This window comes from Schistocerca gregaria, chromosome 7 (assembly GCF_023897955.1).
Source record: "Schistocerca gregaria isolate iqSchGreg1 chromosome 7, iqSchGreg1.2, whole genome shotgun sequence".
Lineage (NCBI taxonomy): Eukaryota > Metazoa > Arthropoda > Insecta > Orthoptera > Acrididae > Schistocerca > Schistocerca gregaria.
Window position 1 is genome coordinate 318752899 of NC_064926.1, and position 22012 is coordinate 318774910.

Here is a 22012-nt window from a genome sequence, read left to right on the forward strand (position 1 = left end):
TACTATTGGAAGATACCATCGTCGCAGGGAAAGATATGTCGTGAAGGGATGCAAGTGGTTCACAGTACAGTTCCCTCGGGCTGATGTCGTTTCTCGACACAACCGTCGATCTGGTGTACCAATAAAGGTGATTCGTCGAAGTACGTGACACATTTTCATTCATTCTCAGTACAATCTCAATGATCGAGCCCAATCCAATAGTACTGACGATGTCGTTGAGTCAACATACGGGTTGTCAGCTACGGGGCCTCATGATCAACAGCGTGCGCTTAGCGATGTGCTCCGAGGTACTTGTCCATGCACCAGCTTTGTACTCTATTGTCAGATCTGCCGCAAGTCGCCCCCTATCCTGCTGTACAGAGCGGGTAAGCCTCCGACATCCAACTTGTGATCATGAGGGAAGGTCGAACATTTTGTCACCTGTTTGTATTTTCACTGTCCTTCAACTACTTTCCATAAAATTTCACTTCATCCGTCCTTGCTAGGAGAGACGATGGAATGACAGCCGATCTTAGGGTGCCACATAAAAACACCGACAAGTTTTAGGGACAGGTTCCTTACACCATGACAAGAAAAAAAATCTGTTAACATGGACCCTAAAGCAGTGTAGAGTGACCGCGTGGTTCAAGGCCACATTTCACGGAGCGCGTGGCCCTCCCACCGGAGTTTCGAGTCCTCCCTCGGGCATGGATGAGTGTGTTGTTCTTAACATAATTTAGTTTAACTTAGTTTAAGTAGCGTGTAAGTCTAGGGACCGATGACCTCAGTAATTTGGTCCCGTAGGAATTCACACACATTTTTATGGACTCTAATCGCTCTGATGGCTCTGAACACTATGGGACTTAACATCTGATGTCGTTAGTCCCCTACACTTAGATCTACTTAAACCTAACTAAACTAAGGACAGCACACACATCCATTCCCGAGGCAGCACTCGAACCTGCGACCGTGGCAACAGCGCTGTTCCGGACTAAAGCGCCTAGAACCTCTCGGCCACAACGGCCGGCATGGGCTCTAAAAGGCATACCTTAAGATCGATAAGCAATTGTTCAATACAAGACATATGTCCCACACTAGTGAAATAAAGAAGTGCTCATAACTCCTAAAGCGTACATTGTAGACCCTACGTTTACTGTATATTTTTTTCTTAATTTGGGCCATACTATCTACTCCAAAATATGGGAAGCAAATTCCCTGCTGTACAAGAGATCTGTTTCAGAGTTTCGAAGATGAACAAGTGCTCATAGCTCTTAAGGTATTTATTTTAGAGTGCTAGTTTACTAGACATTTTCTCTTCTCTTCTTGTAAGGAACCAGTCCCTAAAACTTTTTTTTCCGTCAGTGTTGTGACTGGTTTGGTGCAGCCAGCCATAATTCCTCGCCTGTGCCAAATTTTTCATCTTGCCATTTGCAACCTACGTCCTCATTTCAATCGCTTTCTTCCACTGCAGTTTTTACTCTCTACAGCTCCCTATAGTACCAAGGAAAATATTCCCTGACGTTTTAACAGATGTGCTATCACCCGGTCCCCTCTTCTTCGTGTCTGTTTTCCAGATATTCCTTTCGTCGACGATTCTATACATAACCTTCTCATTCCTTGCCTTATCAGCTCACATAATTTTCAATACTCGTCTGTAGCACCACATCTCAAATGCTACTATTCTCTTCTGTTCCGGTTTTCCCAGAGTCCATGTTTCACTACCATACAATAGTGTGCTCCAAACGTATATTCTCAGAACTTCCTTCCTCAAATTAAGGCCTATGTTTGATTCTAGTAGACTTCTCTTGGCCAGGAATGCCCCTTTTGCGAGTGCTACTCTGCTTTTGATGTCCTCCTCGCGCCTTCGGTCATCGATTATTTTGCTGCCTACGTAGCAGAATTCCTTAATTTCAGCTATTCCGTGAACATCAATTCTGATGTTAAGTTTTCCTCTATTCTAATTTCTGCTACTCCTCATTACTTTCCTCTTTCTGCGATTTACTCTCAATCCATATCATGTACTCATTAGACTGTTCATTCTATTCAGTAGATCATGTAATTCTTCTTCACTTTCACTGGGAATAGCAATGTCAGCAGCAAATCTCATCATTGATATCCTTTCATCTTGAATTTTAACTCCATTCTTAAAACTTTCTTTCATTTCCACCACTGCTTTATCGATGAATAACCAGCAATAAATAAACCAACAGCTGTATTTTCATCTCTGATTTATTCCAGAGCCAACCGGTTTCGGGGTTCCATTATGCCATCATCAGGCCCTCTGTGGTAGCTTAAGGACTGAGCTTATATAGCCAGAAAAAATACAATGAGTAAAAGAACCAGTATCCGCACCAGCCTATGTAACACAGCTACACTATTGTGAAAATCTAAGGGCTCAGATTGTTAACTAATGTATAGCCGTGCTATATACGCTGGTGCACAACTCTTGGTTTTATACAGTTAATTTATGATAGCCTTGTGATACTAGAATGGTAGAGGTCGCCTGTATATTTCCATTAAAATGCACAAAAATTTAAGGAAAATGCAACAAAAAAGGCACAAAAGGAAAAAAAAAATCTGTCCTAACTCCAAGAACACTTTTTTTTTTTTTTTCATCTGTCTACTGACTGGTTTGATGCGGCCGGCCACGAATTCCTTTCCTGTGCTAACCTCTTCATCTCAGCGTAGCACTTGCAACCTACATCCTCAATTAATTGCTTGACGTATTCCAATCTCTGTCCTCCTCTACAGTTTTTGCCCTCTACAGCCCCCTCTAGTACCATGGAAGTCATTCCCTCATGTCTTAGCAGATGTCCTATCATCCTGTCCCTTCTCCTTATCAGTGTTTTCCACATATTCCTTTCCTCTCCGATTCTGCGTAGGACCTCCTCATTCCTTACCTTATCAGACCACCTAATTTTCAACATTCGTCTGTAGTACCACATCTCAAACGCTTCGATTCTCTTCTGTTACGGTTTTCCCACAGTCCATGTTTCACTACCATACAATGCTGTACTCCAGACGTACATCCTCAGAAATTTCTTCCTCAAATTAAGGCCGGTATTTGATATTAGTAGACTTCTCTTGGCCAGAAATGCCTTTTTTGATATAGCTAGTCTGCTTTTGATGTCCTCCTTGCTCCGTCTGTCATTGGTTATTTTACTGCCTAGGTAGCAGAATTCTTTAACTTCATTGACTTCGTGACCATCAATCCTGATGTTAAGTTTCTCGCTGTTCTCATTTCTACTACTTCACATTACCTTCGTCTTTCTCCGATTTACTCTCAAACCATACTGTGTACTCATTACACTGTTCATTCCGTTCAGCAGATCATTTAATTCTTCTTCACTTTCACTCAGGATAGCAATGTCATCAACGAATCGTATCATTGATATCCTTTCACCTTGTATTTTAATTCCTCTCCTGAACCTTTCTTTTATTTCCATCATTGCTTCCTCGATGTACAGATTGAAGAGTAGGGGCGAAAGGCTACAGCCTTGTCTTACTCCCTTCTTAATACGAGCACTTCGTTCTTGATCGTCCACTCTTATTATTCCCTCTTGGTTGTTGTACATATTGTATATGACCCGTCTCTCCCTATAGCTTACCCCTACTTTTTTCAGAATCTTGAACAGCTTGCACCATTTTATATTGTCGAACGCTTTTTCCAGGTCGACAAATCCTATGAACGTGTCTTGATTTTTCTTTAGCCTTGCTTCCATTATTAGCCGTAACGTCAGAATTACCTCTCTCGTGCCTTTACTTTTCCTAAAGCCAAACTGAACGTCACCTAGCGCATTCTCAATTTTCTTTTCCATTCTTCTGTATATTATTCTTGTAAGCAGCTTCGATGCATGAGCTGTTAAGCTGATTGTGCGATAATTCTCGCACTTGTCAGCTCTTGCCGTCTTCGGAATTGTGTGGATGGTGCTTTTCCGAAAGTCAGATGGTATGTCGCCAGGCTCATATATTCTACACACCAACGTGAATAGTCGTTTTGTTGCCACTTCCCCTAATGATTTTAGAAATTCTGATGGAATGTTATCTATCCCTTCTGCCTTATTTGACCGTAAGTCCTCCAAAGCTCTTTTAAATTCCGATTCTAATACTGGATCCCCTATCTCTTCTAAATCGACTCCTGTTTCTTCTCCTATCACATCAGACAAATCTTCCCCCTCATAGAGGCTTTCAATGAATTCTTTCCACCTATCTGCTCTCTCCTCTGCATTTAACAGTGGAATTCCCGTTGCACTCTTAATGTTACCACCGTTGCTTTTAATGTCACCAAAGGTTGTTTTGACTTTCCTGTATGCTGAGTCTGTCCTTCCGACAATCATATCTTCTTCGATGTCTTCACATTTTTTCTGCAGCCATTTCGTCTTAGCTTTCCTGCACTTCCTATTTATTTCATTCCTCAGCGACTTGTATTTCTGTATTCCTGATTTTCCCGGAACATGTTTGTACTTCCTCCTTTCATCAATCAACTGAAGTATTTCTTCTGTTGCCCATGGTTTCTTCGCAGCTACCTTCTTTGTACCTATGTTTTCCTTCCCAACTTCTGTGATGGACCTTTTTAGAGACGTCCACTCATCTTCAACTGTGTTGCCTACTGCGCTATTCCTTATTGCTGTATCTACAGCGTTAGAGAACTTGGAACGTATCTCGTCATTCCTTAGAACTTCCGTATCCCACTTCTTTGCATATTGATTCTTCCTGACTAATGTCTTGAACTTCAGCATACTCTTCATCACTACTATATTGTGATCTGAGTCTATATCTGCTCCTGGGTACGCCTTACAATCCAGTATCTGATTTCGGAATCTCTGTCTGACCATGATGTAATCTAATTGAAATCTTCCCGTATCTCCCGGCCTTTTCCAAGTATACCTCCTCCTCTTGTGATTCTTGAACAGAGTATTCGCTATTACTAGCTGAAACTTGTTACAGAACTCAATTAGTCTTTCTCCTCTTTCATACCCTGTCCCAAGCCCAAATTCTCCTGTAACCTTTTCTTCTACTCCTTCCCCTACAACTGCATTCCAGTCGCCCATGACTATTAGATTTTCGTCCCCCTTTACATACTGCATTACCCTTTCAGTATCCTCATACACTTTCTCTATCTGTTCATCTTCAGCTTGCGACGTCGGCATGTATACCTGAACTATCGTTGTCGGTGTTGGTCTGCTCTCGATTCTGATTAGAACTACCCGGTCACTGAACTGTTCACAGTAACAGACCCTCTGCCCCACCTTCCTATTCATAACGAATCCTACACATGTTATACCATTTTCTGCTGCTGTTGATATTAACCGATACTCATCTGACCAGAAATCCTTGTCTTCCTTCCACTTCACTTCACTGACCCCTACTATATCTAGACTGAGCCTTTGCATTTCTCTTTTCAGATTTTCTAGTTTCCCTACCACGTTCAAGCTTCTGACATTCCACGCCCCGACCCGTAGAACATTATCCTTTCGTTGATTATTCAATCTTTTTCTCATGGTAACCTCCCCCTTGGCTGTCCCCTCCCGGAGATCCGAATGGGGGACTATTCCGGAATCTTTTGCCAATGGAGAGATCAGCATGACACTTCGTCAACTACAGGCCACATGTCCTGTGGATACACGTTACGTGTCTTTAATGCAGTGGTTTCCATTGCCTTCTGCATGCTCATGTCGTTGATCATTGCTGATTCTTCCGCCTTTAGGGGCAATTTCCTACCCCTAGGACAAGAGAGTGCCCTGAATCTCTATCCGCTCCTCCGCCCTCTTTGACAAGGCCGTTGGCAGGAATGAGGCTAAGTCTTTGGCCGCCAATGCTGATTATTTATCAAAATTTAGGCACTGGCGGGGATCGAACCCGGCACCGAAGACGTTTTTGATTATGAATCAAAGACCCTACCTTTTTTTTCTTTCTTTTTAATCTCATTTTGTTCGTTTCAGTTCGCTGCAATTGTTCGTGGCGGACGTCCCCTGACGCCCATTGAAGTTCGTTGTTGATCCATTAACTCAGTTTTTTTATTACAGAGGGCAGCTAGCCCTCTGACCGAACACGCTGAGCTACCGTGCCGGCTGACCCCTAGACCACGGGGTCACACACACACTGCAGCCAAACTAGAGGAGTTAGTGCACGAAGAATGCATAAGTAACCTGCAAGAGTTTCATTAAGTTGCACGAAGTATTTCTTCAGAAAATGGATCATCAAACTGGCAAATTTAACACTAGCGGGGTAGACCATCCATACTCCCTTAAAATCCTGTTACTCATGACTAAAGTAATTTTATTTGTCATAAAATGATTAAAATGCAGAAAACCGCGCGGCGTTTTCGCGACGAGAACCGTCCCAATGCCATGAATGCGACTTTCACAAACGCATGTCTATATACTTCCGAACGAAACCCAATGCTCAACTGTAATGATTACAGTCTGAAGGTTTTGGGTGTTTGGAATTATGAAACGTGAGGTTCTGAATAGGCTAGGCTTGGTATTGTATCTGTGAAGTGTAAAAGAAGTCTTAAATATGCTTATGTCCTGTCGAAGTACAGCACCAGTAATCCATCGGCATACAGTACCACTTTGAATTCTACAACTTCGTCAAAGTAACGGCCTATCTCAACAGTATGACTCTTAGTTCGAAGGGTTGATATTAAATGGCGCACAAGGACATCTCGCCAGCTATTCGCTCGGAACAATTCCGTATTTTGCACTCTAGGTGATCGCATTCACCTCTAATGCACCTTCTATGTATTCGACTGACCCATAAGTGTAGTTTGATGGTCCGATGGAAAAGAGAATCGGTGGCACGCTACTGTCTGAGTTGATGAAACTTTGTAGCTGGAGGCATCTTTGTCTTGAAATTTTGAATACCTTGAAGAGTCAGGTAACTTTTATCAGTGGCGTACATTGACAAACTTGTTCTACATCCTAACACCGCCATTAGGTGCACTGTCGCCATCAGCAAGCATTGCTACTATGAAACTCAAACCAAAGACAACATTGGTGAGAAACTCTCGGGTTTTCAGCCAGATGGCAGCGGCTGGACTCCAGTGACACTTGTACGGGCTGTTGAAAATCCACAAAGAAGGCCTGTGGTTAATACTCGATTCCACGAATTCAAGCAATTACAGACTGACGAATTATCCGGCGACATTCTAAAACCCTTTCTTTGACATTGAAGTCATAACGTTAAGAACTTGGCTGATTTCGTGAAAATACGAGAGATATTCGGAAATTAAGTTCCGATCGATCAATAAATGGAAAGCACTGTGAAAATCTAATAAAGCTTTGGCAGATGTGTTGGACAGTGTCTCTAGTATGCCTGCCGGTTACATCACTTTGCTCTTTTCATTTCTGAGCGCATGGTGAGCACATAAAGACGCGTAGAAAATAGTGTCTCCCGCCAAGTATGAAGTCCTGGTGAGAGATATAGCCTGATGTTATGCAGCCCACATTGCACAACTGTCATACGGTTCCTACTTTGTGACAATTCTAAGGTCGCAATTTGCAGGGGCAATGAAAATGTTTGATCACAAGCACTACAGCCCGTAATTGGCTCCTTCTGTGTTTCATCTCTGCTCACATTAACTACTGGCTATGAAGACAACATTTTCGCACAGACAACGAGCTGGCGATGAGCGTAGAGAATTGGTGGGAAGCACAGGCTTCTGCCTTCTATGACGAGGGTTCTGGAAAGTTGGTACAACCCCACGACAAATGTCTAAGTCGGAGTGTTGACTATGTAGAACAGTGGCTGGAAGCTGTAGCTAACTGTTGCAAATAAAATATTTCTGATTTTCAAAGTTTTTTCCATTTCACGATCAATCGGAACTTAATTTCCGCATTGCCCTATTACTTAAGGACATGCGTTTACAAAAAGATGACTTACTCGTTAGGTCTTCTTGGCGCTCCTGTCTCATCATTTGGAGCCGCTGATAGTTATACTCTTTGAACATGCACTGACGACCACCTGCTTCCTGTACAATGGAGAATTTTATGAACAGATAGATGAAGTGGACATGGGATCTCCACTGGCTCCAGGGATCACAAACCTCAACATGCAGGTTCGAGTCCTCCCTCGGGCATGGGTGTGTGTATTTGTCCTTAGGATTATTTAGGTTAAGTAGTGTGTATGCTTAGGGACTGATGACCTTAGCAATTTAGTCCCATAAGATTTCGAACCTCTAAATGGAACTCTTTTGAGGACGCGGCTCTTCAAAACTTTCATCAGAAACCCAAGGACTTCTTCCGCTATGTGGATTATACTTTAGTGGTATGCGAGCATGGCACACAGGCAGTGAATGAGTTTATGGACCATCTTAACAGGGTACATCAAAACGTTGCTGTCATTATGGAAATAGAGAAGAACGGTAATCTCTCTTTTCTGGGCACGCTAATACGAAAAGAGGTAGATGGTATGCTAGACCATTATTTATAAAGGGTGTTCGATAACTTCCGTTACAAACTTCTAGCGCTTGTAGAGGGGAGTGAGGCGATAATATTTTGAATTGGAACCCATGTCCAGAAACGTACCGTTTCCGTGCTACAACCGTTTGAGAACACCTTGGTAAGGCGATCTCCTTTACAAGTTACTGATTACGCGTGACCCAGTATATCACTTGTTTTGTAATTCCACACATTAGTAGTCAAAGAAATTGCTCGTGTACTAGTTGACATATTCTCTTCGACGTGATACAGTACGGCTTCTTACAGTTCGGATGTGTGGTGTCTCGTTAGAGCACCACAGTCACGCCTGCTCACGGTAAAGGACCCCCTTTCTCGAATTCGTTGCGAAATTGGGGCGAAAAGGGTATGCGACGGAGTCGGACGTTGTTTCTTCGCCATTCAGAAGGACCATGCCGGTGTATTCTGGAAACGTGTAGTCAACCGTGCCGATCTAGCACTCACAGCCACGCGAATAAGTCACGAAGCGGGTCAAAGAGGTAAGATACACGTCAAATGACATCAGATGATCCGACGAAACCACCTCCCATCATGCCTACCTCCCAACATGACTACCCTGCTGCATACTCATCTAGGAAACGTGTTTTAAACGATGCAGCACGGAAAGGGTACGTTTCGAGACATGGCTTTCTGTTCAAAATGTTATCTACTCACTGCCCTCTACTAGTCACAGAAGTTTGTAACAGGAATTTCCGAGTACGCTGAATAGGAAGAAGACACATATAGACGTGTGCCAGGAAAAATCTACCACGATCCAGTGCAATAGTAGACAGTGCTGACCACCCTGCTATATAGAGCAGGCGTCATCTGCGATGAAAAAAGCCTGTCAGACGAACTGCAACATCTGAAGGAAGCATTCCGCAAAAATTGGTACAGTGAAGTGTAGGTTAGTGGAGCATTCAAGAAGATACAAGAAGCTTGAAACCGCGAAGAGGAAGAAGAAGACAAGATACCTGCTTTCCTTAGTACTTGGGGCTGCTCTCGGCCAAAATTGCGATGCTGCTTCAAAAATATACCACAAAAACCCCCTTGGGTCCAGTAACCTCCGTAGTGGCCATACACCATATTAAGAACCATAGCGCGCCGTTTATATTGTTCAGGGGACCATCATGAGTAGCGTTGACATGAATGTAATAATCGTCTCTGAATAAAAGTGTCAACTCTGTTCGTGTCATTGCGTATTTCTTTCAGTAACGTTCTGTACCTGACCGCAGGAATTCTTTTACATATTGTCCAAGTTTCATCGACATCGGCCTAGGTTACTTGACAGTGAAACATCATGCGAAAGTTGCTTTAATCCTTGAGTTTTGCTCACCAGTATACTAAATACTAATGTAAGCCAGTTATTATCATTATATTAAAACATTTTATATGTATTACCATTGCTATTATTAAATTCTAGGAACAGTAAAAGTAGGAGTGACAGAGAATTATGTTTTGGGTGTGGGAGAGGAGAAAGTAAGAAATTGTAAATCCCAGCTCTCTTCCCGCTTTGCCCCGTTCTCCCCTTTTCAATCCCTCCCCTCCTCAACCGTCCGCTCCTCCTACCTCTCCCTTCCCAACCCCACAGAACCTAACCCTCCATCCGTGTCTACTGTGATTGTCTTCGCTCGTCGCCGAAGAGATTTAAGGGAGTCGCTTCTTTCTCTAATGTAGCCGCCAATTGAACAATTGCTCTTTTCGCCGTGTGGGCACACTCCACAGTGATTGGCAGAGTATAAATGTATCCGCATTTCTAGATTTCAGGCAACACTTGCTTGACGGTCACCACGCGGCTAGAGGGAGGTGAAATCTCTGTTAGAAAGATAGCTAGTTTTGACATCGTGTCAATTGCCCATCGGCAGATTCAAATACGTAAGAAGATACGACAGTTTCCCTCCGTGGAATCAATGGGCATTCTTTATAAGATGGTCACGTAAAGTAGTCCATGTCTCATATAGTAATAATTAGGACCATCTCTCGCATTTTTTCCTATATTTAGTTATTTGATAAAATATAGAATCACATTTCATTGCCACGGACATGAGCAGAAAAAGATGAGACCAGAATCAACTATACATCTGTTTCTTTTCACGTACTAAGTTTGTTAAGTTAGGAATTGTCCTGAATGTTAGTAATTTTATCTGTTTCAGTATTTTAAGATCAATATTTGCTCTTTGCTCTCTTAATATAAACCTACTTCTGTACTGAGAGCCGGTCGGTGTGGCCGAGCGGTTCTAGGCGCTACAGTCTGGAACCACGGGACCACTACGGTCGCAGGTTCGAATCCTGCCTCGGGCATGGATGTGTGTGATGTCCTTAGGTTAGTTAGGTTTAAGTAGTTCTAAGTTCTATGGGACTGATGACCTCAGAAGTTAAGTCCCATAGTGCTCAGAGTCATTTGAACCATTTTTTTCTGTACTGGGAGTACATATATCTCTTGGTTCTATATTGGGCTCTCGAATTTTTTTAGTTGTTGTTACTATACCTGTTCTCCATAACTAAACACATTGTAAATAAAAATATTTATGATACGTAGACTTCAAAAGGTTCAAATAGCTCTGAGCACTATGGGACTTTACTTCTGAGGTCATTAGTCCCCTAGAACTTAGAACTACTTAAACCTAACTAACCTAAGGACATCACATACATCCATGCCCGAGGCAGGATTCGAACCTGCGACCGTAGCGGTCGCGCGGTTCCAGACTGAAGCGCCTAGAACCGCTCGGGCACACCGACTGGCACGTATACTTCAGAACTCAATAATCAATCATCAAAGGCCATTCGAATCATCTCTAAAAATTTGCGAGAAAATCGACTTTGAAGATTTCCGAGAGTTTTTAATACGGTATCTTAAATGAGAGTGGTAGAATGCTCGCGTGCCACGTAGGTGGCCCTGGTTCAATTCCTGGCTGTGAAATGCAAAATACGTAAGGATGAAAAACAATTTAATTTGTAGTGTTTCTTTTAATTTAAAGAATCCTTACTAACAATCTTTTATAAAATATTGGTAATTAAGTTTTTGTATTTGTTACGAAAATTTTATTTTTGTTTGAGACACGTAATTAGAAATAAAAAGATGTGCATCTTTCATAAAAATGGCAATTATATGTGTTAATAAGCATATATTCAGTGAATTTTATATTTAAAATCTTAGGCATTCGAACTGAACAGAAGAGAAAACGGAAAAAGTAATGATCCCAAAACGAGGCTTGTTCCAACGTTCGAGTGATAAGCAGTCTCGAGCGCTACTGATTTTTTCGATATTTATGTGTATCATGCTTACTAAAAGCTCATAAAAAATGCACCTTTGTTTCAAAATTTGCATTGGTCCGTAATCGGATCCAGAAACCATACGGAACAGGCGAGGATTCCACCACAGAGTCGAAAACTCTATCTTACTTTCGTGTGTTAGATGCTCTCAGAGACTTCCAAGTCGATTTTCTAGAGAATTTGTTAGAGTTACATCGCCATGCTTCGGGGAACTCAAGTCTCAGTTCTGGACTTCACGTACCATAAATATAAAAAATTAGAAATCCCGATTGCTGTGTGGCCTCGTTGGTAGTCAGAACCTCGACACAGTACTGCCGTACCTCAACACAGGACTGTGCTGCGAGATTCTCGGGACACCTCTACAATCGACGCCAAGAGGATCCAAAGTGGATGTTATACAAGTGATGTCAGTCACCGTTCACTGGATCTAGCACTATGATAGTGTTAAAGACAGAACAGTGCAAGTGAACACTGACCTATATTGACACGCGCAATTTTCACACTCCAGCTAAGTATTTTAAAAATTATTTCGATAAATCATTGCAAGTTGTTGCCTATCTGCATTGCCATCTATTTTTTTCATAGCTGTTGCCTAGCCTTATTTGTACCTGTGATGAGGCTGTATAGTTGCTGCAAGCGAGCTGAAGATTTCATACCAGTAACTATTTTCGTTGGTAGGGATCCAAGTGCATTTGATGAATACAGTAATAGTGATCAGAGCAACTACAGTCCGATCAAAATTACTTTATAGCTAACATTTCATGCGTTGGAGCTGGTTTCCTCCTATTAGGACGCTCAAGGTAGTACCAAAACTGTTCACCGTTGCCAAACTGCCACAATAATTATTGGCCAGTTCACCTCCAATTCTTTGTTTGACCAGCTTTCTTTCCCAAATCTGGTCCTTTTATTTCCTATTCCATCACACATGATAAACACAACTAAACCACACCTAAAACAAAACATCCACAAAGATGCTAGTGAAATTTACACGTTTCAACCACAGCAACAACCAACACTACTCGATCCTTTCGCACAAAACGATACTCAGCATCACATGTACATTTATTATAATCACAGGATTGGCTTACATCAGATCAGTTTCGCATGACACTAACAGAAGAATTTTTGAAGCCTGCAATTCATCGTTGCGATTGAGTCACTAGAGTCATAAATACTACTTTGTGGCGACATTAATATTTCGCCACAAAGTAACGCCTAAAGAAACGAGAGTAGTGCGTTTTAGCGTCAAGGACTTGTAAATCTGATGAACAGTTTTCGTTGTTTATTCCTTGGTCGTTTAGTCCTTGCTAGAATGTAAAAAAAAATGTAGCATGTTAGGTTATCTCGTGCCTTGATATTCTCACTTGTCGTAATTGGAAGAAAGTAACCACCAAAGTTTCCAACCACGTGGTAGCGTAGCGTAGTGAATAGCGCATATACCTGATGTGTAACAGATCGTGGGTTAGATTTTATACAAACGCGGCGAATTTTTCTTTTATTTCTAAATCTAATCAAAAGACTTTTATTACAATTTTTATTCAATGAATTCATTTAAATATTTCTTTTTATTATTTCGAACACTTTGGCGCGTCATTTTCATATAGTACTGACTTTTTTGTTCTTTCTAATTTTTCTTCCTATCTTTCCTTTTCACTTCGTATCTGCCTGTGTAGCAACCAAGTGACAACCAGGACTGCAAATTGGTTGGTAATGCGACATGTCGTGCACCCAAAGTGAGCATAGTCTCATGTAACCAAGATAACGAAAAATTGCAGTTTGCTTTCAGCACAGTGTCGTGTGACTAGAGCCAACCGTCGGGTAGACCGTTCGCCATGTGCATGTCGATGGGGATGAAATGTTGATGATTATGACAAAGCAGCACACAGTTCCTCAGCGGGGAAAATCTTTGACCCAGCCGGGAATTGAACCCGGGCCCTCAGGATTAACATTCTGTCGCGCTGACCGCTTTTCTTCTTTTTTTTGTTGAATGTTGTGGTTGTATGTTGCGGACGTCGCATGACACCCGTTTAAGTTCGTTTGTTGACTTTCGACTCAGTTTTTATTACAGAGGCCAACCAGCTCTCTGGCTGAACACGCTGAGCTACCGTGCCAGCTACCACTCAGCTATAAGGGGCGGGCGCTTTCAGTAGAATGTGCATCCATGTGCAGGGCCGGAATGGAAAGTATAAAAGACTCAGTAATATCGCTCCACCATATGATGTCCCACGCTGAAAATTATGTTGCTGCACAAATAAGCAAGGTTAGTCCAAGACGTGTAGAATAATAGTGTAACAGCGTGCCACACGAGAGGCTTCCTGACTCGTATTTACAATATGCCAAATACGAGTGCGAGGAAAAAACTCTGCCACATTTAATCGACAGAACTCGTCAAGCAGCGCGACCAGTAAAGCTTCGAGAAAATGCGATGTATGCAAAACTATCTTTCGTTTACTTCATTACTTTATCGTTTCGTGTATTTTGCGACTAGAGTACTTCCTTTAATCGAAGAAGCTAGGTGAAATCTTTATAAGGCAAACATTTTGCTTTAGCGTTAGTTTCATGTTTTCCTGACTTGTCTTTACAGAAAAGCACTGATAACATAGTAGTTATATCCGGTTTGCGTGAAAAATGCCACATAAGTTTTCATTCATTTCAGCGTTATCTGTACGCCCTTTGACTTTCCGTATACACTGAAAAGTCAGCCTGTATACGGTACTTGATCATACTATCCTCCAGACAGCATGTAATATGAGCATCATCTGTGGGATTATCTACATCAACATCTACAATTATACTCCGCAAGCCACCCAACGGTGTGCGGCGGAGGGCACTTTACGTGCCACTGTCATTACCTCCCTTTCCTGTTCCAGTCGCGTATGGTTCGCGGGAAGAACGACTGCCGGAAAGCCTCCGTGCGGGCTCGAATCTCTCTAATTTTACGTTCCTGATCTCCTCGGGGGGTATAAGTAGGGGGAAGCAATATATTCGATACCTCATCCAGTAACGCATCTTCTCGAAACCTGGACAGCAAGCTACTCCGCGATGCAGAGCGTCTCTCTTGCAGAGACTGCCACTTGAGTTTGCTAAACATCTCCGTAACGCTATCACGCTTACCAAATAACCCTGTGACGAAACGCGCCGCTCTTCTTTGGATCTTCTCGATCTCCTCTGTCAACCCGACCCAGTACAGATCCGATACTGATGAGCAATACTCAAGTATAGGTCGAACGAGTGTTTTGGAAGCCACCTCCTTTGTTGATGGACTACTTTTTCTAAGGACTCTCCTAATGAATCTCAACCTGGCACCCGCCTTAGCAACAATTAATTTTATATTATTATTCCACTTCAAATCGTTCCGTATGCATACTCCCAGATATTTTACAGAAGTAACTGCTACCAGTGTTTATTCCGCTATCATGTAATCATACAATAAAGGATCCTTCTTTCTATGTATTCGCACTACATTACATTTGTCTGTGTTAAGGCTCATCTGCCACTCCCTGCACCAAGTGCCTATCCGCTGCTGATCTTCCTGCATTTCGCTGCAATTTTCTAATGATGCAACTTCTCTGTATACTACAGCATCATCCGCGAAAAACCGCATGGAACTTCCGACACTATCTCCTAGGTCATTTATATATATTGTGAAAAGCAATGGTCCCATAACACTCCCCTGTGGAACGCCAGAAGTTACTTTAACGTCTGTAGACGTCTCTCCATTGAGAACAACTTGCTGTGTTCTGTTTGCTAAAAACTGTTCAATCTAGTCACAGAGTTGGTCTGATATTCCGTAGGCTCTTACTTCGTATATCAGGCGACAGTGCGGTACTGTATCGAACGCCTTCCGGAAGTCAAGGAAAATGGCATCTACCTGGGAGCCTGTATCTAATATAATAAGAGTATAATAAGATAATAAGAGTAGAAACTGCCGTCAGCGTCTAGTATGAAAGAAATGAAGACCAAGGTCGCACAGAAGATGAGCAACAAAGAGCAGAGAAGATTCGCTGGAGTCTGCTCACATCGACAAGCGACTGCGCATCGTCTAGCGTGATGTCTCCTTCCCCAAAGTAGAAGTCGTGCAGCAGCCACGTGGCGTTTATCCGCTCCTCCTCCGTTGGAAGATGGATGTCCGGCGCCGTGGCTACCTCGAACTTCTCGTTGAACGTCCTCAGGACTTCCGGGTCTGTCAGGTAGCCGTCACCTGCAGTGCAGAGGACGGGTACAGTACACTGCTCATATTAACTTCAGAACCAAAATAATTGGTAGGAAGTTCAATACGTTGTATTTAAAAAAAGAAAAGAAACATTCACATGCAACTACGTTTCTGCACAGAAATTCGCAGACATCTGGCCTTATCTAAAGTGTTTTAGAGGGAGTGAAAGTACGACTGCTTTTTTTCCCTCCGATCGGTCGCGAAGTGGGAATCACAGTTAAAACCAAAAATGTTTTATTTGCCACATTTGGCTACAACCTCCCGACTGCTTCTCTAAGTAGTCGCCTCCCTGACTTAGACATTTGTCGTAGCGTGGTACCACCGTCATAGAACGCAGCCACCTGTGCTTTCCGTCAATTTCCTGCCCTGGTCTGCAGTTCGCTGTGTTAGCCAAAATTATGTCCTCGCAGACAGCAGTTCATGTGGGCAGAAGCGAACATCAGAGGGAGCCAAGTCCAGGCTGTATGGTGCGTGGTCAAACATTTCCCATCGAAAACGCTGGAGAAGTGTCGTTGTTCCACCAGCAGTGTGCCGCCGAACAGTCTCATGAAGAAGGAAACACATGCAATTACGTTATGTAGGCTGCACGAAATGAGATGGAGCCCCTCAGTACCACTTCACACTTCGTGGGGTACTCTACGTACTCACTGAGCGCTCAGAATTGAAAATTGCGACGTGGCGCGGTCGAGGTGAGGCGAGGCGAGAGAGAGAGAGAGAGAGAGAGAGAGAGAGAGAGAGAGAGAGTTTATGCTTTTGTTTTCCGGTATAGCTCTGAATTAAATTCAACCTAACATGGTATGTATACGACACAGTATTAGAACACGATTACCGTAAGGGAACGACACCCAGTGGACCCCCTACAGGACGGGATGGCGCAGTGGTTAGCACACTGGACTCGCATTCGGCAGGACTCGCATTTGGCGGTTCAGACCCGTGTCCCGGCACTCAGATATAAGGTTTCCGCAATCTCCCTAAGTCGATCCAGGCAAATGCAGGGATGGGTCCTTTGAAAGTGGACGACCGATTTCCTTTCCCACCTTTGACAACCCGAGTTTCTGCTCTGTCTCTAATGACCTCGACGTCGACGGGACGTTAAACCATTCCTTCCCCATGAGAAGAGGTCAAAAACTGATGACGAACACTCATAACTCGAGAACGTCCTGAATAATTTGAATTAAATCTAGTTTAAGTGTTAACAAAAAGTCGCACTGGACGCCTGTGACCATTATGTGAATACTGATTACGCCTTTTTCACCGATTTTTGGCCGCTGAAATTTCGAGTCAGGTTAAAACTGTATGCTAGACCGAGTCTCGAACACAGGACCTTTGTCTTTAGCAGATAATGGCTTTACCAACTCAGCTACCCAAGCACGATGCACGATCCGTCCTCACAGCTTTACTTCCGCCAATACCTCATCTCCTACTTTCAAAACTTTACAAAAAATCTCTTGCGAAACTTGCAGGACTAGCACTTCTGGAAGAAAGGATACTGTCGAGACAACGCCTAGCCATAGTCTGGGAACTGTTTCCAGTATTAATTTTCATTCTACAGTGGAGTGTGCGCTGATGTGGAACTTCCTGGTAGGCTAAAACTGTGTGCCGGACTCTACTCGAATTTGGAACATTTTGTTGTGGTTGGCAGGAGACCCAACACCGTGTTACTAAAGGAGGCCGAAATGCACGCGTTTTAGCTAACGCAGGCTGGCGTGAGGTCTGGAACATGACAAGGGAATTAGAATTGAGAAAAACGGACGTAGCTGGTGGAATACTTAACTTTAATCCCTTAAAGATGAACGTCGCTCGTGACAGTACATGATTCACAATATCAATGGTAACTGAATATGGCGCCTTGCTAGGTCGTAGCAAATAACGTAGCTGAAGGCTATCCTAACTATCGTCTAGCAAAGTCGGCTGTACAACTGGGGCGAGTGCTCGGAAGTCTCTCTAAACCTGCCGTGTGGCGGCGCTCGGTCTGCAATCACTGATAGTGGCGACACGCGGACGTATACTACCGGACCGCGGCCGATTTAAAACCTACCACCTAGCAAGTGTGATGTCTGGCGGTGACACCACACTTTTCCCTATGCACACATAACACTCGAGTGTGAATACGTTAAAATGTGCATAACAATTCATAAACTGATTATTTTGTTCATATGTTACTGCGATATATCTCTGTAACGTTATTTTGTCAAATACAGTTTTGAGGAGAAAACAAATTTTGTCTGCAAAAGTCAAAGGTCCCGAGATCGAGTTTTAATCTACCAGGAAGTTTCATATTTGCGCACACTCCGCTACAGAGTGAGAATTTTTCATTTATGCGTTTCGGGCATATCCTCTGCTCAGAATATCTGGCAAAAGCATCACCAATTGTTATAAAAGTGCAAACAAAACTTCTGGACAACATTACAATTAACGTAGTGTCAAAACAGTTGACTTACCAGACAAAAGAAGACTTCACAAGGAATATGATGTCACATATGACACTGACTGGGCGTATTAGCGGTTGAACCGGTACCTAGAACGACAGAGAGGCTTCGCCTGCCATAGCCCTCAGTGGTTCACAACCCCACAACAGGCTACAGCAGTCCACTCACCCCACCGCCGCCCCACGCCGAATCCATGGTTATTGTGCGTTTCGGGCGCCAGTGGACCCCCCCCCCCCCCTCCCCGTCCCTGGGAATGTCTCATACCAGACGAGTGCAATCCCAAATGTTTGCGTGTTTGAGGAATTATGGTGTACGTGTACGTGGAGACAGTGCCTGCGCAGCAATCGCCGACGTAGTGTAACTGAGGCGGAATAAGGGGAACCAGCCCGCATTCACCGAGGAAGAAAGAAAACCACCTTAAAAACCATCCACAGGCTGGCCAGGACACCGGACCTCGACACTAATCCTCCGGGCGGATTCGTGGCGTGGACCGGCACGCCTTTCCGCTAGGGAAGCAGTGTGTTAGACCGCGCGGCTAGCCCGGCGGGCAACTGCCTGGGTACTGCCATTAGAAAAACTACATATTGTTACACGTCACCTGGTGGTGTAGTGGTAGTGGCGTTGGGATGTTGGAAAGGTCAACAGACCGTTATTAACAAAAATATTCGCAGAACACGATATAGCAGTGACCTACTCTAAAGGAAAATTAAAAATTACAGTTTAGAGTGGACAAACAGAAGTACATCACTAAATCATGTGATCTGCGTAAGGGAAGTGACGGAAGGAAGGACAGAAGGGTTGCTTCGTGATCTCAACCATTCTAAGAAGGAACAGCCTGCACAAAATTTATCTCAGTACTGTTTTAAGTATGTATCACTTTGTCGCCAACTTTATCTCTAATGATGATTGTATGAATTCCACATCATGAACGTGTTTAACCTGGCTCTCTATGCTCTTCCAAGACACCCTAAAGGCAGTATATACCAGCGCCCATGTGATGTCGTGTTTTTGACACAGACACTCGATACATTGCCGTACTATCGCTTAATGAACAAAATATCAGCGTATAAAATATTAGTTCATGTTTGTAATTGGATTGAGGAATTCCCAGCAACTAGAACTCAGTATATAATTCTTAACGAGCATAAATCACTGGACGTAAAACTTCTGGCATGTCTCAAGAGAATATTATAAGAGCATTTCTGTTCACAATATACACTGTAGTCCAAAATTAAAGATGTTTCCCCGCCCTATGTCTAATTCACGATGTAATCATACTAACTGTCAACCAGATGTCCGTTCGATCGTGTTCTGCGTGGAAGTTGGCATTCACGTCAACGGACAACCGTGCCAACGATTATGTCAGGGCACCTAGCAAACCAGATAGTGTTGCACAATCCACAATCGCTGTGTACACAGTTACAGGCGGTGCAAGACGGCTCAGAGAAGATTCCTACCAGACTCTCTGCAGTAGGAGGCCATACAAAGAAAGGAAGGAGGACAGTCGCAAATTGATTTGGCCTCATGGCTTAATGTGAATCGTTCTTTGTTCCTCGGATGTGGCGGCAGTTTATAGAGACCGAAACTGTGTCCCAAAGACCAGGATAGGGCCACCACGTGTGACTTCAGAAGAGAGGACCGTTTTGTGGTTGTAAGGGCAGGACAGTACCGACTTAATACTGCACGGCACCTGGCATATGACCTCGCAGCATCTACTGGACGTGTTGTATCGAGGTAAACGGGTTTGCAGAAGGCTTCAGTAGAACAACCTTTACTTTCAGAGGCCCTTTGTATGTGTTCCTCTTACGCGTCTTCACAGTCGGGAACGTCTAGCATGGAGTCATCAACATGCCACTTGGACAATCTAACAATGGACTGGAAAGTGATTCTCGAGGGATTCGCACATAGAGGGAATGTGGAACACGATTTCGGGACCCAAATATTGTGAAAGGAGACTGGTATCGTGGAGGATCCCTAATAGTGTAATAGTTACCTCTAGAACCCCTCTTCACAAAATTGTACGGGTGAATCGGCAAGGTTTAACTGCTCTCCGGTATCGTGACGAGATCTTGCGATCTCGTTTTCGGTTGTTGCGAGGTGCTGTGGGCCCAGACTTCTTACTGGTGGACCATAATGCTCGACCTCGTATGGCACGGGTGGTTTATTTTTCTTGGAAACGGAAGATGTTGCATGCATGGCGTCGCCTGCTCGCTCTCCCATTTTGAATTCCATATACGAGTAGCATGCCTGGAATTCACTAGGAAGATGGTTTGCATCAAGTCAGCATCCACCAACCACTCTCCAAGATTGTGAGCAGTTTCTACAGAAAGAATGGGCGTTACTGCCTCAACACGAGACTAGTGACATCATTCGCAGCATGGCCCGTCATTGTCAGGTCTGTGTATTGCTGCCATCATGTCAGTGCAAATCCCTTAAGTTGGAAAAAAACGAAGAACATTTTTGTCTATTCTGTATTCTTTACAGTGTTTCCACTTTACTATTACCTGTTTATATCCTTTTGTTACAAAATAAAACCAACCTTGCAAACTTTCCGTTTGTCGCTTTAATTCTGGACAACAGTGTATACAATAATCTACTGGAAAACGTCGTAAATTCCATGTGGTTCTTCTCGGAGGACACTGTTATATACAGAGATGTCGCAGCGCTAGGAAATTATATCAAAACGCAAGAAGACCTGCAGAGAGACGACCCTTCGTGCCGGTATTTTCACCCGACCCTCAACATAAACAAATGTGCTGTGTTGCGTACAAATAGGAGGAAAGAGCCGTTATTGTACGATTACGTGATTGCCGAAAAACCTCTTGAAACAGTCGCAGCCATTAAATAGGGGCGAGTATGCGTATGGAGTGCCTTGAAGTGGAACAACCACATAAAACTTATCTTAGGAAAGGCAGATGACAGGCTGAGATTCCTTGGGACAATCTTTGGTATATGCAGTCCACCAACGAAGAAGATTGCTTACGAAACGCGCTTTCGATCGATACTTGAGTACTGCTTATCCGCCTGAGACCCGTACGACGTAGGATTGATAGCGAAAATAGAGGATATCCAAAGATGAGTATTGTGTTTCATCACAGGTTCGTTTAATAATCGCAAAAGCATCAACGAGATTTTCATCCAACTGCAGCGGTTCTAGGCGCTACAGTCTGGAGCCGCGTGACCGCTACGGTGGCAGGTTCGAATCCTGCCTCGGGCATGGATGTGTGTGATGTCCTTAGTTAAGTTAGGTTTAAGTAGTTCTTATTTCTAGGGGACTGATGACCACAGCAGTTAAGTCCTATAGTGTTCAGAGCCATTTGAACCAACTGCAGAGGCAGATGCTACAAGGGAGACATTGTGCGTTACGTTTTGGTTTATTGTTAGAATTCCATCAGTGTGAGTTCCTAGAGGAGTCAAACAACGTGTTGCCTCTTCCTACGTGCATCTATCGAAAAGAACATGAAGGTAAACTGATAGAGATTCGAGATTACACGGAAGCTTATAAAAATTTGATCTCCCAGCGCACCGTCTGAAACTTTAACGGGAAAGGGGAGAAGTAACAGTAGAACACAATGTATCTTGCGCCAGACACCTCGAACTGCCCGGTGGTGTATTGATGCAGATGTGAATTTTTGGAGTAGCTTCACATGTGTTAAAAACAATTCTTACTTCTAAATTTG

General features: G+C 43.4%; 1 protein-coding gene across 1 annotated transcript in view; it reads right to left on the reverse strand.

Moving 5' to 3' along the window:
- The window catches only part of LOC126281847 (acetylcholinesterase-like), a 105954-nt gene that overhangs the window by 17458 nt on the left and 66484 nt on the right, over positions 1 to 22012 (reverse strand). Inside the window, exon 7 of the mRNA XM_049981096.1 lies at positions 15710 to 15891. Within this exon, the coding sequence (XP_049837053.1) occupies positions 15710 to 15891 (182 nt within the window). The remainder of the gene's footprint in view (positions 1 to 15709; positions 15892 to 22012) is intronic.